The 24,735-nt window shown below is 29.6% G+C and overlaps 2 protein-coding genes across 2 annotated transcripts; one reads left to right on the top strand and one right to left on the bottom strand.

Annotated features, from left to right (window-relative positions):
- Window positions 1-293: 293 nt before the first annotated feature.
- On the bottom strand, window positions 294-5,116 carry LOC135925673 (putative ankyrin repeat protein RF_0381). Its single transcript, XM_065461107.1, has 3 exons — window positions 4,878-5,116; window positions 4,642-4,833; window positions 294-2,207 (listed from the first exon to the last, which is right to left on the bottom strand). Exons 1-3 carry the CDS (start codon window positions 5,059-5,061, stop codon window positions 751-753), a joined length of 1,833 nt encoding a protein of 610 aa, XP_065317179.1. The 5' UTR covers window positions 5,062-5,116; the 3' UTR covers window positions 294-750.
- Window positions 5,117-19,609: 14,493 nt separating this feature from the next.
- LOC135926229 (serpin B6-like) lies at window positions 19,610-24,231 on the top strand. The gene is made up of 5 exons (XM_065462023.1): window positions 19,610-19,760; window positions 21,245-21,341; window positions 22,345-22,798; window positions 23,288-23,663; window positions 23,791-24,231. Exons 1-5 carry the CDS (start codon window positions 19,724-19,726, stop codon window positions 24,024-24,026), a joined length of 1,200 nt encoding a protein of 399 aa, XP_065318095.1. The 5' UTR covers window positions 19,610-19,723; the 3' UTR covers window positions 24,027-24,231.
- The last annotated feature ends 504 nt before the right edge of the window (window positions 24,232-24,735 follow it).

The following is a 24,735-nucleotide window of genomic DNA, read 5'->3' as shown; positions in this document are numbered from 1 at the left end:
ACTAATCTTTATTCTATAAATTATAATAACTTTTTTTAAAAAAAAACAGAGCATTTGATAAGTTTAAAATTTAAACAAAACAATGTCTTATTCCATCAGGAAGGGAAATTTCCTTCCGGAAGAGAACTTTCCTTCTATCATGAATAGAACTTTCCTCCAGGAAGTAAACTTTCCCTCCTTCTTTCTAACAGAACTTTTAAATAAATATGAATATCTAAATGGGGAAAAAAATGCTAAATAGATTGAAACTTCCGTCATCGGCGCATTATTACATTGATTAATCAAAAAATATCTTTCTTTTTTTTTATTATTTTCTATCAGTATATTGATAAAAAATAAAATAATATGATATAATAAAAATGTCTTTAAAATATAAATTTTTAATATATTAAAAAAATATTTTATAAAATTTAATGATTTAATTCTTTATTTTTTGGATTTTTTTTTTTAAAAAAAAAATTGCATTAAAACGTAAGAGGAATTTAAATATAATTATATTTAGTTGATTTTATTTTAAAATAAAAAATTCGTCAATATATCAACGAGGAAAATTTAAAATTATGAACTTAATCTCGGTGATCGAAAAATATGACTACATTTCTAAAATAAATTCATTTTGGTTATTAAATTTTTTTTAAAAAACAAATCTACACATTTCCCCATCGCCAGGAAAAGTGACGAGTTTTTTGAAACAAAAAACACTGAATATCTCAATGCACAACACAATCGATTATAATAATGAGGCTTTTTCTATGATGGAAGATCATCTTCATGGCATAAAAGGTAGTCTCTGAGCCCCGTTACTAAATAATGGCTCACAAAATTATATAGGTATGAGTAAAGTTGTTGGTGATAAGGTGAAGACATTGTATCGATCGCGACTTTAAGACTTCTCGGAGTGCCAATCTTCCACGATAAAACGGTGTCGGCATGGGCACCCAGATATGTTCTAAGCGTGTGACGACACAAAAACTTCAAGGACGGCACTCTCCTAACCTTTCCCTCAATAATATGCCAATAATTATAGCATTGGATCAGCTTTAATAAACGGCGGCAGCGGTCAGCCAAAATGTGCTTCAACCTTAAGTTACGGCTAGCATCTTCTTGAGGGTTAGAATCGGAAAAATTTGTAACATTCATATTGTCAATATTCAGCATTTTATCCATCTTGATACGAATTAGATCAATGGCCGTTAAGCCCGAGCGGTCCTTTATGACTGAGGAACAATTTCCTAATCTTATCAAGTATTCAGCGCAAAGAAATTGATTATTGGTCACGGCCTTGTGAAGGGGGGTATGGCCCAAATTATCCTGACAATCCACGTCTACCCCCGTGAACCATAGACGCATATTATGGATGAGCGACATATTTACGGGATGAGTGTTGCTGGGAGAGGTAGCGTAAAAAAACTTCACCAAGAGCGGTTCCAGGTTGAGAACCATGCTCAATTTAAGCATAGTTTGGAACTCTTTCAGATCCGCGAGATTCAAAAATATGTCTACATCGAACATGTCGCCAGAGTCATCAAGAGATTTAGGTTTATTGGACGTTGTTTCAAATAGGCTTCTAAGATTTTCGTAATACCTCCGCACAATGTAAATAAACGATGCATCGAACAAGGTTAACAGTGGGGCGTCGAAATGCTTTTCATTTAAACATGTGTTATGTATCTTGAATTCCTTGATTATGCTTTGGAAAAATGGTATGGAGTATAAATGTGCAATGTGAGACTCGGAAAGTTCTGAGCGGGACAAGTTATCATCAGTGTTAGATATTTTAAGGCAAGGGCTATCATAGCGAGTAGAATGATTGGAATTTTCTACATTATTAAACAGGGCGTGCAATGGAGTCTCCCCATATTTGGTTCTGATATTCAGGTTAAGTTTTTCTTTGCATGTTAGATTGGGTGTAGGGTTGACGCTTTTAGAGAAGTAGGCTAATAATGTGGATAAAAACCATTTTGGCTCCAGGGCGTGACAATAGTATAGCGGCGTGAAACCTTGAGCGTTGCATGTCATCATTAACGAGCCAGAATTTATTAATTGCAATATTATGGGCAAATATTTTACAGTTGTGTCTTTTAAAATACTAGATTTTTGATTCATCTGAGAGAGGGTGGCCAAAAATGCTAAATTTAGGGGAGTATTCCCAATATTGTCCTTGCAATTGACACACACGCCGTGATCAATCAATAGTTTGATTATATCTAGAAAAAACAAATTTAAATTTGAGAAGGTTTAATTTCAAATATAATAAATAAAATTTAAAAATTATGATTAATTTATATATCATTGGTCAGATTCATTTCCATGTCAAAAAAAATTGCAAGAAAATTGAAATTCTCTGGCTCTATCTGTCCCCTTCCAATTTCTATAAGAATTAGTGGGCACATATCTTCATAAAATTTTAGCTTAATATAATCACCCTGAGGATAATGGGGATCAAAATTATACCCTATATACATGATTGGTTCTTAATTAAGAACTAGACTTAATTCGAAATGTTTTTTTTTAAATTGTAAAATATAGTTTAAACTGTGGCCTAGTGTTGCTAAACGGCTCGTTTTGAGCCGATTTTTAAAAAAAAGACTAACTAAATATTTTAGAGCCAGAAAGATATGGCATATGCCTCGAGATTTCGATAATATATGTCTAAACCTTTCTTTCCTTCTGTAAGTAAAATCTTCAGGCTTGGGTAATATTTTTCTAGGTGAAATATTGAGTTAGTCTCCCAAAACGAGCTGTTTAACAAAATGCCTATATATAATAATATGGATAATTCTTATCAATAAAAAAAAATATTTAAAAAAAAACAATCTTAACAATGTTCCGAAATGTTCCATAATATTATTTATCACTTAAAAAAAAATCATACAAGCAAATATTTAAATATTAAACTGTAAACATAATCAACATGATTCCTCAATATCACCTGACCTAATGCGCATGCTAATCTGACATAATTGCTTATTTTTCAGGTTCAAATACTGTAAGTAAACTCCTGCCCATCCCACAGCTCCAGATAAATAACTCAACAAATCCAGAAAGTCTGAATCAATCATAGCTTTCACAATAATTATATAAAAGATCCTAATTGAGGTACAAAGAATCCTCAGAATTATAAGGTAATTCTTTTGCAGGAAAAGACCCAGTGCTGATAGATGCGGTCAACACATTTTGCATTCTGGCATACATACTACCCATGATCAAGAGACAAAAATCTTGAAAGAATGAAGTCAATCTTAATTCCAGGAATTATTAAAATTTTGATGTCATCCACAAAATTATCGATTATTGATTTAGTTAGTAATTATTTGATTCAATATTTGAACCAATTTCGTTTTTACATCTAGAACCGATAAGAATAGTATCGTTAAACGGTTCAATTTGGGCTGATTTTTAAAAAAGGGCTGACTCAATATTTTATCCAGAAAAATATTGCCAAAACTTAAGGTTACGCTAATAGATGTTCAAGCCTTTGCAATCTGTGACCAAAATCCTCAAGTTTTGTGACCGCACCACTCATCTCAATTGGCGGCAAGTCTAGCCCTGATATAAAATCTCTTAAGGGCCAATTATCCCAATTATTTCATGGAAATTGTAAAAGAATATGTCACGTTTTAAACAATGGATCACGATGGATAGAGCAAATCTCGAAACGATTATAAAGTCAGCTGATGATTTCATCGATTATCCACTGGAAAAAGTTAAAATTTTACTGTATCACTAGTTTTTGTTTTTTAGGTGTGTCTCAATATAAAAATCGCAAAAGTTTCTAAATATATGCCTTCATAAATATGATTTTAATATTCCTGCCAAGTGCCATTTCTTAGGCCACTGCTCATGGCAAAAATGGGTGTGATGTTATAGCAGGAACTTGTCAAAAGATTAGTTTTCAGAGCTAATCTTCAAAGACCATATAAATATCATATTCTAACCCCGTTAGAATTATATAATTATGCAAAAGAAAAAATTAAAATTCAATTATATATATATATATATATTCAATCATATTTAGTTTTAAATTAAAAACTAGTTATTTAACATCAGTGAAAAACAAAAAAAAAGACGATTTTGACCTTTAAACCCAACTATCCTTATTAATATAGTTTCAAATGGACTAAAAATTTTATGATCTTATGATCTAATGTCAACATATATAACCAGCCTATAAAGGGGTCAGCCAAAAGATGGTTGATTTGATATGGCATGACCCACAAAACAACAATTTTAAGTACTTTTTTGATTTAGCTCCAAATTTTATATTATAATTTTAAATTACTTAGACTCCTTCACCAGATATTGTTGACTCTTTTTTAACTACTTCTATATAATGTGTTTTAAATTTTTTGATATGTATTTGAAATTATAATTTATAATGTTTTCTTATCATATAATTTGCAAGTTATTTTTAATTTAAATGTAAATGGCAAAATAAACCAATGTTCATACCTTTTTCCATTACCTAAGGTAGTAATATATAATAGCTAAAATTTTGTTTGATATAACTCCAACATATGTCTACAAATTATTATAGAAATAAAAGGGCTCAGCAATAAGTTGCTTGATTTTTCATGGAATAGCCATTCCATTTATAACCAAAAATGTAATTTAATAATTTATATCATATTTTAAAAAAACCTATATTTGTGCCTTGAATAGCAAAATGAAGACATGATTTTTGCTGCATATCTAGTATCTGTAAATTTGCACCATTGACTATAAAAAGTTTGACTAAATTTAAATCACCATTCTTGCATGCATAAAAAAGTGGGACCATGCCTTCACTATCAATTTGATTGATGCTGCAACCATTCATTATCAATAATGAACCTTCAACAAATTTCTAATTACATAAATTTTTTAATAAAAATTACACATGGTATAATCACAATTTTGAGCTGCAATGCAAATGGCAGGTTTTTCAAGGTTCCCAATACGATATCTGTAATCAACATCTACACCCTGATTAATCAATAATTCAGCTAAGTCAACATTTTTATTTTGCAGCGCAATATAAAATTTGCATGAAAGCTGCAAACTTCTAAGAATGGCAGTCATTATCTTATTCCATAATATCGATTAAAAACTATGAGTTAAAAAAACTATGGCTCATATGAAGAGGATGTCTTCTTTTAATTAAGTGTTAGGTATGGCATTGGATTTTTTATTATCTGCTTTTTTAATAAAAATTTTAAAAGCATATTCATTTTAAATATAGAGTAGGAAATAAAATATAGTAGCATAACGGGCAGGAGCTCTAGCTTTCTCAAAAATTTGGAGGTCCTCTTCAAAATTTATAATTTTATACCATTTTAAAAAATTTAGTAATGTCAGCTAAAATGCAATTTTTGATAATGTTAGCTTAAAAAAGGTAATTTTGAAAATTATTTATTTGTTATGAGTTATATTGATTAATTTATATTTTGCATTTGGTGACAATGTATTATTAAGATACTATAACAACTGTATTGAGTTTATTTTTTTTAATGTAAAAGACTATTCTATTGTAAAATGGATATTTACATGAATTTAATTACTTAGATAAATAATGATATCGCGCATAATAACAATGCTTTTTGTTTTGTTTTAACACATTATTATCTTTGCAAAAGTAAAGTATATACTTCTAAAATCACATTTAGAAATAAGATTCTTGAATTAACGCTTTTTCCAAAGATGATTTTAGGGAGATAATTTTGGGTTAAGCTCATTATATAAACCGACTTTGATAAATATAATTTTGGTTATCATTTATTAAAGCCGGGACCTGATTTTTAAATTTTGTTATTTTAACAAATTTAGTTTATAAATAAATATAGTGTAGTTTAATTGCTTGGTTGGGTCGAATTGGCATGATTTTTGATCGAAAAAATGAAACATAACCAACCCCAACCGAATGAATCGATCTGATCTACCAAATCCATATACCCAATCACCCAGTGTCTACATGAGCGGGAGGGGTAGGAACAGTTTGCATCCTATTTTTTGAGGGGGTGGGGGATAGACTGATGGGGGTAGGATAAATTTTTTGGGGGGTTATCTATTAGATTTCGAGATGAAATAGGACAAAATTTATTGCTGTAAATATTAATACTTTTATTATAGAATTATTATAATACAATTCATCGACCAAATCTACATATTGCAAACAATCATACACATTGTTTTCCAAATGAATCTTTCTGCTATCCTTTTTAGATATTTCAGCAAGCTCATAATGCCATAATTATTAATTCATTGTAAATAATGGAGGTTTTAATTGAATTTATTATCTAAAAAATAAATTCTTTATATTCACAAAATATCGATAGTTGGTAGAATCTCTGAAAAGAGTATCAATAAATTAAAAAGGTGAAAACAATAATAGACAGACATCGCCGCCGAAGGCAGCGGGATTTTTTAGGGGGGTAGGCAAAGGTTTTTGAACGGGGTTTGCATCCAGTGAAAATCCTGTCATGTAGACGCTGCAATCACCAACCCAGGTATCGACCCGGGCACAGGACTATTTATTTTATTTTTTAATTTAATGGCACATACAAATTCTTCAAAACTATCAACATAAGATTTTGGAAAAATATAATCTTATCTGGATTGGATATAGAAAATTCTTTTTAAAAATTTCTACATTTTACGCAATAATCGGAGAAATTTTTTTTTATAGATCCAATCCAAAAAAATTTCTTTAGAGTGTTAAAAAGTACAATATTATTCTGAAATTTTATCATTATTGACATTCTTTAGTTTTCTATATTATTAATTTTAAGCAAAAAATAAAATTATTGTCGAAATCCGAGTGCAATTGGATTAAAAAAAATATTGTTAGATTAAGGAGTTCGAAAAATGGCTGTCCCACATTTTTTGATATTGTCATTAAAAAATTATTAACTTTTTAACAATTTCATTAAAATTATTTTATTTATTCTAAGTTAATACATAATTATTCACAAATATTAATAACCGATTCAATTCAAAATCTTATATAAATAATGAATATCAAAACTTGAAAGATAACGTTGTTTTACAAATTTTTATTAAGTTTGATGATTAAAATATCGTCTAAATTGTATTTGTCCAATCTAGTTGGTAATGGGGTTACTTAATCGTAGTATAGTGCACTGAATGATCTTTCCATCGATACTTGGGACCAAGGATCAGCTAGAACTACTCGTTAGAGTGTATATAATACAGATTCTTGAAATTATTTGGATAGCCAATATTGCAAAAATATTATGATGGAAGGCAACCTTTGGATATATATTGTGCAATTTATAATATCCATTAGCGAATTAGGGTTAAATAATAAATAAGTACATTTCGGTTCAATAATAAACTCAAGCCAACTATTGAGCCAACTAAGTAGAGCCAACTCCTGAGCTTACTAATGCCAACTCACCTGATCGGCTTGAGCTTTAGCCAGCGTCTACATGACAGGATTTTCACTGGATGCAAACCCCCTTCAAAAACCTTTCCCTACCCCCCTAAAAAATTCCCGCCACCTATCATTATTTTCACCTATTTATTTATTGATACTCTTTTCAAAGAATTTATAAAGGATAACTTAAATTAATCTATCTCTACTACCAACTATCGATATTTTGTGAATATAAAGAATTTATTTTTTAGATAATAAATTCAATTAAAACCTCCATTATTTACAATGAATTAATTATTATGCCATTATGAGCTTGCTGAAATATCTAAACCTTTTAAATTACATTTAAAAGGATAGTTTGTTTGGAAAACAATGTGTATGATTGTTTGCAATATATAGATTTGGTCGATGAATTGTATTATAATAATACTATAATAAAAATTAATTTTTACAGCAATAAATTTTGTCCTATTTTATCTCAAAATTTAATAGAAAACCCCCAAAAAAAATTATCCTACCCCCTCAAAAAAATAGGATGCAAACTGTTCCTACCCCTCCCGCTCATGTAGACGCTGGCTTTAGCCAATTTTACAACTTTAGACTTATAACCCAAAAATTATTAATTAAATAAACACATATTACCCTCATTTTCTTGATGATATATAATATATAAATATCCTATAAATTCCTAAAATCAGCCCAGTCCTAGAAGATAATTATTTATAATTCGATGCTAAATATTTAGTTAATATTAAATTGAACTATTCGTCCTCTAGTTTTTAAATGTGGTTTATCGATCAAAACTCAAGTTTGCCAATCGATTTTCTAGTGTGAAGTAAAAATTATCAAATATTTATCAGTTTAAGAAGAGGACAATTTTTTTTAAAAAATAAATAATCTTATAGATAATTATTTTCTAGGCTAATATTGAAATACTAGTCCTCTATGCATAAAAAATATGATTGAGCAAAATATTCACAATAAAATAATTATCAATTTTTTATTAATAAGTTGGTTTTGGGTTGGTTCTCGGGTCGGTGCCCGGTGCCTGGGTCGGTGCTTGGATCAATTTGGGTTAGTTCTGGTTCATTTTTTCTAAAAATCAGGGTTGTGGTCGTGTAAACCAACTATTTGACCACACTAAAAAATGGTGGATTTATACTTATAATTTTTTTTAGCTATGTCCATGATAATCTGGATTTTTTTAAAATTCTTTTATTTACTATCGGGGTTTTGGTTTCTGTGAGTTGCTAGTTAAAATAATTTGGAGATAAGGTGTATATCCGGTTTGTTACCTTCAAATTATTCTCATAAAAATGGATCCAAACATAGAACATGTCCGGTCTGCTAAGTTCCATTAATGTGTCTGTCCACCGGACTTCGAGCGGAAACATTAGAGGGTATGCGTGATGGCTATAAAAAAAAGTCTAATTTTAAAAAATTAATCTAAATTTAGAATATATTGGAAAAATATATATATTTTTTGTATTTAAAAAAGAATAAATTAATAAGACAAGAAAATTAAATTATTCATCTACTATAATTTTTCTCGAAATGAGTTATGTAGAATAAATATCGTTAGCTTTTATTGTATATCTTACCTTTATTTTAATCGTCGCAAAAAAATATTATTTGTATTTTATTAAATGACATTATGAGAAACGAAGACTCATTCCAAAATTATCATCTTTTTAATTTTCATTTTACAAATTTTATGTGTGCGCCTTTGAAATAAAAAAAATTGTAAAAATACAATTTTATCAAATTCTAGGTTTTTTTAATTTTCATGTTTTACCAAAAATAAAATCATTCAGCTTATATTTCTCCAAAATAATGGTAACAGTGAAAGTTTATAAAATGTATATTGGCCCATATAAATGTTAATTATAGGAAAATCTAATCTTTATTCATTTATAAATGTTATGCTTAGTATAAATAAAACAGATGAAGTAAGGAAAGCAATCCTATCTTTCCACCAAGACTCCGCTTATGGCCTACATGGAATCATACCCATATTCCTCCAGGGCTTAACTTATCCATTGGCCAGCTCACCAACTTCCATCCTTCTTAAAATCACAATCTTGTGCAACCGAATCTTATAGGGTGATGCTCCCAGCCATGTCTCCCCCATTCTTTTTGATGCCATACTTATAGTTTTACAGAAGCATAACATTGATATCAAACCAATAGCCATTGGTTCAACTTTCCGCCGCCCTGTCGCTAATATGATTACATCCATCATAAAATATGAAGCCTCCTACCTTCTCACCCTATTTCAATTTAGGGTAGACATTGTTGGCGGATGTGAGGCCGTTGTTTTTTACTCTTCTTTATTTGGAGAGCAATCCCACAAATGAAACACATCATTTCAAAATTGATTTTGTTAATGCGTACAACACCCTCTCTCGTAACTCATTCTTACCAAATTTCTTTATTCTTGTTCCCAATTTCCATTAATTTTGCAGTTCGATTAGCAAAAAATACTCCCAGAGGGCATCCAATAAGGTGATCTACTAGGATGCTTTTTATTTAGTCTTGTAATCAATAAAATAATTCATCAGAATGCTCACTTTCACTCCACGTCTGGTATATAGAAGACGAAATCATTAGTGGACCTCAATTGGAAGTCAATAATCCAGTACACATTATCTAGGAAATGAAATGCGTTGTTGATCTCATTAGCAACCCCATATAATCCGAATTTGTGCAAGTAAACTACTCCGATCAAAATCCCCACAATTTCAAAATTACCTCCATGGAGGAGCTAGCACATCCATCCCCAGCTGATTCACTGCAATCAGTGCCTTCCACCACTCTACTGTTGATATCCTTCGAAAGCTTGGTGACCTCCTTGACATGCTACCCTCGAATAAATTATTTTCCCTCCTTAATAACTTCTTTAACATTCCACACAATCTTTATGCTCTGGGCTCAAAGCCTATTTTTGAAAAAAAAATAAAAGATCTAACCGAAAATATTTTTAATCTAGAATTAAACGAGACAGCGTGGGCTCAAACTTCATTATCCAAAAGTGGTGGTTTAGGATTTAGCTCTCCTACCCTTGCTCTCACTCTCTTTATTTTGAGCAGTCTACTTTCGAAACCCACAATCACGCCCTACACCTCACAAAATGACTTTTCCTTAGATGATTCCATCCTGCTATGTAGGATATGCGTTAATGATGTCCCATGACCCGAATCCAATAGAAGATTTGGGATAGGCTAGAAGCATGCTGAGTTGAATCCCTATTATTAAGCATGCTCCCAACAGACCGTTCTCTCTTCACTTCTTTACTTAATAGATCCGGGCATTAATATTTAGTAGTCATTCATTCGAAAAATCTTCAACTACAACCAAAACCAACCAACAATAAGCTAACTAACGCAATAGGAATCTGTTTAAATTGTACAATAACCTATCCTCACTTCTGTTCTGGCTGTAGAATTCCCATAGAGAGAAAAGTTAGATACAGCTTACATTGCAGATCGTGCAAAGGACAAATCCTCAGGCACATCCAATACATTTCCTTGATCCATCATTGAAAACGCCCAAATACTATCTATACTTTAATCACCAGGAATTTTAGATCCGATGAAAAGGGTCTAACGGAATCACCCTGATACCACGGAAACGCTAATTTCAGGTTTGGGACTGTTCTTGTATAGATCCATTAGCTTTATCCAACCAAACTCTAAACCTACATGAGCAAAAAGAACAACATAAAATTTCAAAATATTCGGAAATATCAGAAGATCACATCTATATCCCATTAATATCCACTACCTTAACTTCTTTAGGCAAGCTTGCATTATCCTTCTTCAAGGATTTAGGATCTCACATCCGTTAGTATACTGGGGATCCGCAAAAAGTCTTCTTTCTCAGATAGAGACTGGCTAGTGCTATCCTTAAAGCGATTTTTTTTAAAGTTTCATTTGGCAGTTTTCTCTCCACAGAACTTAGCTAGACTCATTTTTTCTTCCTTATTCTTATCATTTTACACTATATTCCACCTATATATTTTTTAAATCGGAATTTTTTTTTTTTTTTCATATATTAATTTAGTGTTTACTTACATTAAATATTTTAAGAGTCTAATAAAAACACAATATCGTCTCCTGAAATTTTTTGTAAGAAATTACTTTACATAAAACATTTTTTTTATAAATATACTATTCTATATACATTTTTAAAAAAAATGCAAAATATTTATAAAATAAATTAAATTATAATATAATAAATGACGCTTCCTTATCGAAAACGGTAGAAACTTAATTTTTAAAATTGATCCCCTTATAAAATTAACAAAAAGTGGAGATGGAATAATCTAATTCCGTTAGTTATAATTTTAACAAAAAAAAGAGATCGGCAGACGTCAGAATTTTAGACAGGCGCTATTCCAGGCTCAGATTTTAAAATAAATACGCTTTTTCGATTGAATTATTTTTAAAAATATTTTTTTTCTTTGGGCCCAGTTTGGGTATTTTATAATATCAAGTCTTCCCCGCCTCGCACTTTTTATTCTTTAATAATTTCATGGCTCATCCATCCCGATTCGATTCGATTATTTTTATTTTTTTTTTGAATAATTTTTTATTGCCATATTTTTTTTTACAGGGAAATTTAAAAATATGAGTAGTAAATAAAATGTTCCAATTCATTTACTTTTTTTTATCAGCTGTTTAATTAATTTTTTTTAAATTATTTTTTAAATTTAAAAGTTTATTATACATAATTAAATTCATCATAAAAAAATTTAAAAAAAAAAAATTGTACTAGAAACAATGACATAGACTGACGATTCATTCATTCATTAAATGCATTTTTTAAGCGTCGTTAAAAGCAAATCAGCTGGGCCCGCCATTTTGGTTACACATATAGGTAAATATTCTCATGTTAAAAACTACTATAAAATTGATAACTTGCTTCCTTATTATCTCGATGATCCGGTAATTATTTAAACAAAGTTTGCATCAGATATAGGAATAAATTTAGGCTCTCGTTTAAAATTTTAATAAAGATTAGTGTAACCAAGATGGCGTCTCCAGATGATTTGCATCGATGTACACTTTTAATGAATGAATCGTCAGTCTAGGTATCATATATGTCATTGAATTAGAAATTATTTTTCAAAAAAAAAAGAAACAAATAAGAATATATATTAAAAAAATATATATATGTTTGTGACAATGTGTTTTTTTCCGGAGATGTGTTTATTTTTTTCAACTTTAAATCATTTTTTTTGGCGCGTTTTTTTTAAAAAATTTAAAAATCTGATTTTACCGGAAATGCATGCCGTCATGTTTGGAATACCTTCCCTACGAATTTCAGAACAATTTTTATCATGAATTATTAAAAACTTATTATAATTTATAATTTTCCATATATATTTTTTATATATAAATTATAAATGAACTCAAAGTCTTACAGCAAAATTGTCGACAACTCATAAGATAGGTATTCCTATTTCCGGTAAAATCAGATTTTTAAATTTTTTTAAAAAAACGCGCTCAAATAAATGATTCTAAGTTGTAAAAATAATACATTTCCGGAAAAAAAAATATATGAAAAACATTAAAGGAACTAAAAAAATAATAATAAAAAGGTAAAAGTCTAGAAAAGAGTCAATGCTTAAAAAATTGGACGGGCAGTTTTCTACGAAAGTAAAATCTTTTATCAGGGTCCCTAGAGATCTGTCTAACTGATTAATTGATTTAAAAATTAAAATTTTATTTTCTAAAAACCCGGTATAGTTTAAGAAGTTTTGTATAAAAAAAATAAAGGAAAAAAAGATCCGTGTTTTTTTAAGCCCAGATATTGAATTCGTGCAGTTTCTAGTAACCAGTGCCTGTGGGTGACTGAAATCCCTCACATAATAATGCAGAATAGAGATCCAGAAATCCCTGCTTCCCAACATCTTAGAATTTTTCAATCCTAAAGCTCATCATTCATTTTCTTTTTATGTACATAATTCTAAAGTCGTAAAATTTATAATGAATTATGAATATATCTATATAAATTGTTCTTGTGTCGTCATTTGAAGGTTACTCTTATACTCTATATGAGAAAAGAATTTAAATACTTGAACAAGATAAGATGATGAAGTTTAAAGTATTTCATCTTTTAAATGTTTGAGAAATTTTAACAGTCAGCACTTCTAAATCAAAATCCGGTACTTGGAAAGCTAATATTGGTCCATCAAATATTGATGGACTAGCATCAATGAAATCCGTTTCTACCCCGACGCTGCGTAAAACTCTTTTAGCAAAACCTCTTCAAATTTATGAGGAAACCCAAAGTGTTTATCAGAAGAATCAATGAAAAGAACTCCTAAGGAATCACAAGACAAGTGCCTTATAAAATCGTGAGAATCTAAAAGACCTAGTTATTGAAGGTAATACATGAATTTAATTGTATGACAATTATTAATATATTATAATTAGGAGGTGCTTTTAATATTTGTGACAATGTACACATAAAAAAAATTTAAGGAGCTTGGACTGGAAAGCCAATACCCGACAGACGAAAGACTCTTAGCTTCTCTTGCGGCATGATAGATGACTTAGTCTTTGTTCCCGAATGGAATATGGTCAATGCATAAACACTTCTAAGAACGGTTACTGAAAACATTTCCTCTACTATTCTGATAAAAGTTATGTCAATGGAAGTACCTAGAGGAGGTTTCTCAAAGTTCGGCTAATATTACACTACCAGGAATATTTTGATGGTATACACGGCCTGCCAGACTTCATAAGAGTGATTCATATATTTCTCCTAAAAATATTTAAAAACCTCATTTTGTTACCCCCCAGATTTTGTGCAGGGTCAAATTTATCGAATTAATATTGAATCTTAGAACGAGTGACGAATAGCGCGTTTACTTTTCTAAAAACAAAGCAAACATTAACATTTTTAAAGTAACAACATTCGGGCGTATTTTCCTGCAAAGTAACGAAATGAGTAACGCGTTACTCCTTAAAAATAACTCTTTCAACACTTAGTTTTCATTAGTGCTCTAAATATTATGTAAGCCCGAAAATTTTGTTCATAGAAGGAACAAAGGTCTAGAGACATATATTATCGAAATCCCAGGCTTAGGCAATATTTTTCTGGCTAAATTGAATTTACCAGCTGTTTAACAACACTATCATTGCGGATATGGTAAATTAATATGTTTAAAATGTATTTTTTTTTAATTATTGAAGGTCAATAAAGACGGTCCTTTCATTCATTTTATTTTCTTAAAATGGTAAAACTAAGTATTATAGCATGTCAGTCAACATCGACGTGGGAATGTCGAGCTGTAAAAAAAATGATCTTTATTCTTCTAAATCATGCTTTGATAATAATAATATTATTTAAAATATAAATTTCTAATTATAACTATATATGAAGGTTATATGGAATTTGTTAAGTATTTTACACAATATACTATATATCTATCAATATAAGATAACATGTTTTATATTTAAAGATAAGTGATAACTGATAAGATAAGTATATAGTAAGTGAATGTGTATAATATTTTAAATTTAAAGGTTATGCAATGAAACAGATGTAAATAACTCTTAAGAATGTTATATATTTGTAAAGAAAACTAAAAAAAAAGACATAAGATTATAACTAAAGTTTGCGAAATATAACATATCATATAATTATGAATCAGGGGAAATTCGTAAAATATTTTTTAAGAGGGAAGCATTATATTTTTTGGACAATAAATCTGTATTGTTATTAGAATGATATAAGTGTACCAATTGCTAATACCTATCAAGTCTAATGATTCAATCATTAAAATGCATTTAAACTATAGCTGGATAACTCGACCCGGTAAGAATCTACTGAATATCATTCAAGATTTAAGATGAGAAGGCGGGATTTGCCACTCTTGATAAATTTTATTCCCCCCCCCCCCCCACCCTTCAAAAATGGCTATAAAATTTTTATGAAATTCCTTGTAAAAAAGCAAATTGGAGTTGCAATTAAAAATGAGCGAATGCTACATTACGATTTATTATCTGCATTTATTATCGTATCATGATATTTCCTTGATATCATTATTCAAAAATTTGATTTGATTAACAAGCTATTACTATTATACCATATTTAAGAGAATTTATACGCCGAACTAATTTTGACCTAATATAATAATAATAATGCCAAAATATTAAGTATGTATATTATTTTTTAAAATCCATCTTCCTTGGTTTAGTGATGTAAAATCATCGTTTTTAAAAACGGTTCTGAATGTTTTTAGCCAGAAAAATATTGCCTAAATTTCAGGATTTCCCTGATAGATGTCTAAACCTTTGTTGTGCCATTCTAATTGGCAAAAATATTCAGGGTCGCATAATATTTTTTTTCCGGATAAAATACTGAGTCAGTTGAAAAATCGCCTTCTGCATCCTCACTATTCTTTGCTATGGTCCTCGAAAATTGTAATAATATACTTTGGAAGAAAAAAAAATATAGTAAATCTAAATATATAGCCAAAAAGCACAATGCAAGAAAATAAATTTTTACATGTGTAATCAAAATGTTTGATTTCATTTGAAATGATTATTCAAAATGATTTATCATAAAAAAACTTGTTTTAAATTTTTAATATTTTTTGATGATAATAACATATAAGAAAACATATTTTTTTCAAATTTATTTTATTAATATCAAAACGAGGGATATGAGTTCAGATTTTTATCTCAAGGGATTCATAATCTTCATCTTCCTTTAACTAACTAAAACAATGATATTTCATTGAAAAATCCAAAAAAACATGAAAATATAAGAAAATACAAAAAGATACATATTTTTTGGTAAACTCAGCTGCTTGTGACATATCATTCATCATTCAAAATATTAATTTTTATCAGTACAAAATTTCTAAATTTTTGAAACGAAATTATTTAAAATTCTTCTATGCCTATATTTAAAATTTAATTTTTTATTATTTATTAAAATAAAGATTAAGAAATTTCATGTTACGAAGTAGAAGATGGATTTGTTAGATAGTTTTATACAGAATAATACCTTAAGGTAGTGACTATCATTAACCAAGAAAATGACTATTTTAATAATAATGTTATAAAAAAAACCAAACTCATGTATACAAAAAGTACAAAAACATAAATTTATTATTTTTAATTTTTATTTAGGCCAAGGAAATTTTATTCTTCTACATAAAATGTTTTAATATATATATAAAATCTCCATAGATGCACAAGGGTTTTGATACAAAATTAATAAACATATACCAATATATAGCAAACATTTAATTCTGGCCAAAAGGGCTTGGACCGAAATATTTAGCGCATCAATCTTTAGCGATCCGCTAAAACCTATCTTATCTTAGACCATCGGATATAACTAGTCTAGACCCTTAGGCCGTTACACCTTGATAGCTATGATATGGCAAACTTTTGTTATTTTTTTTGTTACATTTTTCTATTTTATATTATAATATGATGAAATATTGAAATTCGTTGAATTATAATATTTTTATATTTTTGGGATATTTTTATAAAGTTAAAGAAATTATTTCTATAATAATAAATAAATAAATATTTTTAATAGATGAATTTCCAGACCAGATAATGAAATCGAATAGGTGTAAATATATTTTAATTTTTTTTTTAAAATATATATTATTGTCTTAAAATATTAAATATTTATTCAAAAATCACCTAGTAATCATTTTTTTATTAAAACTTCTAATGTTTTCTCGTTCCTATTAATTTTTAGACAAGTTTTGATCAAAATTTTTGGGCTTAAACTTAAAAATTCAAATATAACAAAAAAAAATCTATGGATGTTTGAAAATTTTATAAGGGTATGTAGATGTATACTTTACTATACAATATGCTTGATTATAATTTCGGTGAAATCAAGACTCCAGCGTCACCGGATCATACCGCGAAATATATTTACAATTTTGCCTAATTCGATACATATTTATATATAATTTAAACGCGTTTTTCGATATATTTTGTATAAGCACTCGTACAAGATTGGTTTGTTAAAAACAAAATGAGTTTTCTTGATCTAATTGTATATCCTAACTTTTTTTTAATTATTATAAAATCTTATGATAATCCTAATTCCTAACAGATTGAATGAGAAATTACAAATATATTTTTAGAATAATTATTTTGAAACAAAAAAAAGAATGTAAAGATTTTAAATTAAAAAAAAAGAAGAAATATTTATAAAACAAATAGCGTTTTTTTTTGTTTTTTAAATTAGCCTTTATGAGTGTTAACGCTAAACGAATGGGGTATAATATTTAAACATATTATTAGTATTTAACGTTATTTTGTTGAAGATATATATATATATATATAATTAAATAGGTTAACCTTAAACTACGGATACAGATATATAAAATTTATTAAATCTCTCCTTCCAAAAAAAATACATAAAATGTAAAGGCGTAAGCTAAAAAAAAACAAACTTAAACATAATGACATATAATCCCAGGTTAAATTTGTCTGGCATGATTTTTTTTTAAAAGGCCCGTTCCGAGTAAATTCGAACCGGGTTAGGGGCCGAGCCGTGTCGATTAACGGCCCGATTAAGATAATGACAAAAATAACATTACGTAAGCCTAAAGATTTTGCTCATAGCCGGCAGGAATGCTTGGACATCGGTTTGCCAAGTTCTCGATTGCTTGGAATAATATTGGTTTAGCTAAAATCTTAAATCGACACAAATTGGCCTTTTTTAAACAACGCTGAGAACAAGAGTTTGAAAATTAATATATATATATGTATCGTACGCTATTAATGAAAGTATAAGTTTGATACTCAATTCACCGACCCCCCCCCCCTCCCCCCCCCCCCCAAAAAAAAATTGTAATGATAGAGAGAGGTAGTGATCTGTATCGGGCCTAACTTTTCAAGCCAGGTCCGAAATCTTTTTTAAAAACCTTTTTCCGGTCCGGCCCGAACCCAAATTTATCTTAAAAAATGGGCCCGGCCTGAACGGGGCTTCGGGCCGTAGTTTTTTGATATGAATCAAAAAGATACGATCATCTATTTAAGAAAAGAGTTTTTTATTTTAATGAATGAATGAATAAATATGCACCTCTCTTTACATTTTTTAGATTTATAACATTTCGCATTTCCAAAAAAAAAAGAATCGGGAAAAAATGCCTTCGGAATTTACGAATCGAAAAATTCCACATTTTTAGAAAAAAAAATAAAATACGTTTTTTATTTATGTTTTTATTGTTTTTTTTTTCTTAGGGGCAGTTTTTTTATAATTTATTTACGTGATATATAGCACTTATGCCCTCTAGTGTTGAAATGCAACAGAGCTACGCTAGGTTTTCCTCATTTCCATCTTATTGGAACAATTAAATTTGGGTATAAAAGTTAAAATATGAGGAGCCCTCCACACGTTTGTGGGCAAGCCGCACGTACTTGTAGGCGCAACATTTCGAAAAATATTACTTAAACCTCTATAGGCTTATATAAAAGGGAATGAGACAAAAAAAGAGCCTATAAAGAAAAAAAAAATCATATGATCGATCATATGTTTTAAATATCTTGAAAAGGGAATTTTTTTACAGAAGAATCTAAAAAATCTTAAAAAAAAACAAAAGAAACATAATATAAAAAGATTGTAATACGTATTTAAAATAATTACAAAAATTATTTATACAAAAAAAAATATTAAAAAATCAAATGTTTTTTATTTTTTAAAAAAAATTACGTTTTTTATTTATGTTTTTTATTGTTTTTTTTCTTAGGGGCAGTTTTTTTATATTTATTTATAGAAAAAAGAAAAAAAAAATCATACGATCGATCATATGTTTTAAATCCATCCTGAAAAGGGATTTTTTTTTACAGAAGAATCTAAAAAGTCTTAAAAAAAAGAAAAGAAACATAATATAAAAAGATTGTAATACGTATTTAAAATAATTACAAAAATTATTTATACAAAAAAAAATATTAAAAAATCAAATGTTTTTTATTTTATAAAAAAAATTACGTTTTTTATTTATGTTTTTTATTGTTTTTTTTCTTAGGGGCAGTTTTTTTATATTTATTTATAGTAAAAAGAAGAAAAAAAATTATATGATCGATCATATGTTTTAAATCCATCCCGAAAGGGAATTTTTTTTTAACAGAAGAATCTAAAAAGTCTTAAAAAAAAGAAAAGAAACATAATATAAAAAGATTGTAATATAATTAAAATAATTACAAAAATTATTTATACAAAAAAAAATAATAAAAAATAATTAATATCCTTGTAATAATTAATTGCAAAAAAAAAAGTATAAATATTCGTTTAAAAATTCGTAAATTTTTTTATTTTCTTCATATTTTTACAAAAAAAAATTAAATAAAAAAAATGATGTACAAATCTTTAGCCCTATTCTTTATGTTCGGTAAGAAGCAAAAATAATCATTTTAAACTTTTGTAAAAACAGCTGCGATTTCGAAAACTTTTTATCGTAGCAATTTAATTTAAGCCGGTTTTTGAAAACGGCCAACTCGATATTTTAGAGCCAGAGAAATGTTGCTCTAAGCCAGGAGATTTCGATAATATATGTCTAGGAACTTTGTTTCTATTCATGAGAAAAATCTTCAGGCTGGCGTAATATTTGTTTTCCTGGATGCGATATTTGGGTTAGCCGAATTTAAAAAATCGGTTAAAAAAACGAACCGTTTAACAACACTGATAAACACTCATGTTGTTAGGCGGCTCGGTTTGGGCCGATTTTTAAAAACGGCCAACTCGATATTTTAGAGCCAGAGAAATGTTGCTCTAAGCCAGGAGATTTCGATAATATATGTCTAGGAACTTTGTTTCTATTCATGAGAAAAATCTTCAGGCTGGCGTAATATTTGTTTTCCTGGATGCGATATTTGGGTTAGCCGAATTTAAAAAATCGGTTAAAAAGAACCGTTTAACAACACTGATTAATACTCATGTTGTTAGGCGGCTCGTTTTGGGCCGATTTTTAAAAACAGACCGCTAACTCTATTGCCTAGGGCTCAAGATCTCGCTAATAGATGTCAGGACCTCTGGGCCATCTATGAGAAGGAAAAATTCAGGCTTTGAGTTAATGTTTTTTTTTCTGGATAAAATATTGAGTTAGCCGTTTAAACAACATTAATTTTAACTTTTGTATATACAGTCGCTATTTCAAAACGTTTTTTTTTCTTATTAATACTTAAATTAAATAAACACCTTTAAAAGTTTTGAATTATAACATTTACATAGTGTTGTTAAACGGCTAGATTTGAGTCGATTTTTAAAAACCGGGTAACTCATCATTATAGCCAGTAAAATATTGTCCTAAGTGGCCGGATTTCGCCAATAGATGTTCAATCCTATGTGCCATCTACGACCAAAATCTTTAGGCTTTACATGATATTATCTTTTTTTCTGAATAAAATATTGAGTTTAATCCCTTTTTTTTTAAATAACCAGCTCAAATCGAGCCGATTAACAACACTACTTTTACGGGGTAAAAAGAAAAATGCTATAATTTTCTATACTTATAATTTTAGGTTAAATTCAAAAACTTTGATTTACCTAAATGTAATATTTAAAAATAACTTTTATTAATAAAAAGTAAAAAAAAAAAAAAAGGACACCCAAAATTTATAGGTTGCAAAATAGAATGTGATATGTTTGAATTTAAAAAAAAAAAATGATTTACTAAACGAGTTCCCAAAAAGGAACCATAATCATGTCTAAAATATCTTCCTGTTTTCTGGCTGGGCCTCGGCTAAAATTGAGCCGCCCGCATAATAACACTTTAGTTAAGGATATATATATATATATATACAAGCTCTTATCTAAAATATGCGTTAAGGAGTTAAAGCTAAATGAAAATTGCAAAAAAAAATAATAATTTACCAGTTAGTTACGTAGCGGGTGACGACCATGTGCATCCCAAGGATCCTACGTTAGAGGAAGTCGTAAAGGCGAATTGGAAAATTGGGCTTGATATGTACAAGTAACGAACAAAATTAAATTTATAAAAAATATCTAATTAGAGGTCTGCGACGAGCGGGGTTTTTTTAGCCAAAAAGCCCGTTCCGCCTACTATTTTTTTTTAAATTTTTTTACCCGTCCGCTTACCCATTTTTTATCCGCCCTACCGCTCATTTATCTATAAATAATGTTTAATCCGCCAGCACACCTAATGCTTTAAAAAAAAAATATTTTAATGACGGATTTGGCTCTATAATTTATTTATTTTTTTTTTTTAAAAATTAAACAGTATATAATTTGCAGAGTTGTTAAAAGATTACTTTTTTAAATGGAATCTAGATACAGATACCACATTTTTTATATCTAGATCCTTTAACAACTCTGGATAATTTGCGATATTACGAAATAAAACTTCTTTTTTTTTAAAAAAAAAAATATAAATTGAAGTCTGTTTCTGCTCATTTCACCCCCGAAAAAAAATATTAAAAAATTTAACGTGCGCATGCCCAGCCCATCGCTTTATCGTTAAAAATATTTTTAAAAAAAAACGCGATCGCGCCCGCCAGAAATATGGGCGGGTATAGGCGGGCGGACTAAAAAACTGACCAATGAGGAATCTCTAAGATCTACATCCAATTTGTATATATTTAGGTGGGCAATGTGTTATTATTTCAACCTTTAAATCATTTTTTTGTTTATTTGAGCCCGTTTTTATTTTTTTAAATTTAAAAAAATCGGATTTTAAAAAAAAATCGGATTTTAAAAAAAAATCGGATTTTAAAAAAAAATCTGTATTACACAACATGTTTTGAATATCTTTCTTATATGAATGGTCAAAAGATTTATGGAATTGATGGAATACATTTTTGGTAATATGGCGCTCAAAAAATGATTTTAAAGTTTTAAAAAAAAATAACACAATGCCCGCTAACACATAATATACTTATTAATTAATACTCAAAAAAAAAAATATCCACCCCAACCTCAAGCATGAATTAGTATCGTAAATTTTTGAAATGTTTTAGACAAATATCGAAAGAGAGTCCCCAGAAGAGCATATTCTTCTCGCCTTATTCTATGACCTCGGTTCTGCTGAGTCTGCATTTGGGAGCCAAGGGTTCAACAGCCAGCGTTATAGAATCTGAACTGGGTTTGACCACTATAACGGATGCTCATTCCGTTGCCCAAGCCAAGCTCTACCAAATGGTCCTAGAACACAAGGGTCAGTACGATCTGGTGGTAGCTAAACGATATTACGCCGATAACTCGATAGATCTACTGAAGCCTTATACCGATAAGGTGGAAAAATTTTTCCAAGTCAAGATAGAGAAATTAGATTTTTCTAACACGGCCACGTCTGCCGCTACGATCAACAAATTCGTGAGCGAAGTGACGAAAGGCAAAATCCCTAATCTCGTTCCAGCTGGCCTACTCAAGTCCACCACCAAATTCCTGGCAGCGAGCGCCATTACTTTTAAAGTTTTTTTTTTTTTTTTTTTTTAAATTTTAAATTTTGTTTGGTTAAATTATTACCCACATAATCCATTTCAAACATAATAGGAATAAGTTGTGTTTTTGATATTTACTAAAAATATTTGGAGGGAAGCAATAAGAAAAATTCTACATATATTTGTAAAAGCTCTTTTCTTGAGTTCCGTTGTATTAACTCATTCTCTTCGTAGTTGATCTGCATAGGGCCTAATTCTTCAAGCAAGCCCGGCCCGACTCAACCCGGCCCGACTCAACCCGGCCCGACTCGACCCGGCCCGACTCGACCCGGCCCGAAATATATTTTATAATATTTTGCCCGACCAGAACCGGAACCCGAAATTCAACATAAAATTGATAAATTTAGATATATTTTAAAAAATTTCTACAACCCGACCCGGCTCGGCCAGAAGCCCGTTCGGGCCGGACCGGGTACGGGCCGGGCCTACTTTTTATAACGTATTTAAAAAAAACTTAAAGGGTAAATGGAATAACAAATTCGATTCCGTTACCCAAGGCCAATTCAAAACTTTGACCGGAGCGGCCAAGCCTCAAACATACATGGAGAAAACGGGAGTTTTCAAAATAGGTCACGACGCTAGTTTGGCCGCAAAAATACTGGAACTGCCTTATCTAACTGACCATCACTCGGCTTACATAGTCCTGCCCGATTCTCCGACGGGTCTAACCGCCTTCGAAGAAACCCACCTAGAAAATACGGTAGCCTTGAAAACTTTGCTCGCTTCCCTGAAACCTACGAACGCTAAAATCTCTATCCCCAAGTTCCACACCACTTCTCATTACGAACTCAGTTCCGAGTTTAAAACCGGCGGACTTGGTGACCTCTTCACGCCAGGTTATACTTTATAACAAATAGTGTAGTGTCTACTAAGTACACTAAAAATTCGTATGATTTTAACATTTCCCTTCTCGCCCTTTGTTCCTTCCCTCTATAAAATGAATAAATAATATTGGGCATTTAGGCACAGCTGATTTTTCGGGTATAGATGCTACTGCCGTAGCCGATAAATTGGCCCTAGATTACTACATCCAGGAGGCAAGGCTAACGTTCGACGAAAATGGAGGTAATACTCCATCGAAAGATACCCCAATCAATCTCGGAGCATCGGAAACTTTCAAAGCAGACCATTCATTCTTATACGCCATTATCTGTAAAAAGACCAACGCCCCGTTCTTTATTGGTAGATTCAATGGATAAGCCAAGCAAACGATGTTATATATATACAATCTTGTAAAATATTTTTTACAAGATAATATTTTATAATATTTGTAAAAAATTTTATATATTTCATAAAAAACAAACAATCTAGTTTTTAGATAGCTAACCAATAATATTTTTTTAAAAAAAACTGCTTTTACAACTTGTTTCATAGAAAGACCAAATAATAATAAAAATATTATATATATATTTGTTTTAATTTATTATTATAAACCAAAATAATCCTTATTATAATCGATGTTTTTCAAAATAAATTTAAAATGTATTACCATTTAGATTATATATATTTCTGTGAAATGAAATAACAATTGAAATCGGTATTTTTTTTGCAATTGTTTAGAGGGGCGTATGTTTGGTTTTGAAGTAAATTCATTTTATTAGAATATCTGGTTAAGGTCTAAAATCTACCTGTATATTAATCCAAACTAGTATTTGTTAATCGGTTCATTTCGAGCCCATCTCTTTAAAACGTCTAACCCCAATATTTTATACAGAAAAAAAATAACGCCTAAGCCTCGCGATTTTCCGCTAAATAGATGTCCAAAACTTTTGCGCTGTTCTACAAACAAAATCTTCAGGGGTTTCCTAATATTTTCCTGGCTAAAATATTGAGTCTAACAGTTTGTTTTTTTCTTTAAAAATCGAGCCTAATAACAACACTAATCCAGAAATGTATAAAAAATTTAAA

This window comes from Gordionus sp. m RMFG-2023, chromosome 3, assembly GCF_954871325.1.
Source record: "Gordionus sp. m RMFG-2023 chromosome 3, tfGorSpeb1-WG-v2, whole genome shotgun sequence".
Classification (NCBI taxonomy): Eukaryota; Metazoa; Nematomorpha; class Gordioida; order Chordodea; family Parachordodidae; genus Gordionus; species Gordionus sp. m RMFG-2023.
This window is presented reverse-complemented; position numbering and strand designations above follow the sequence as displayed.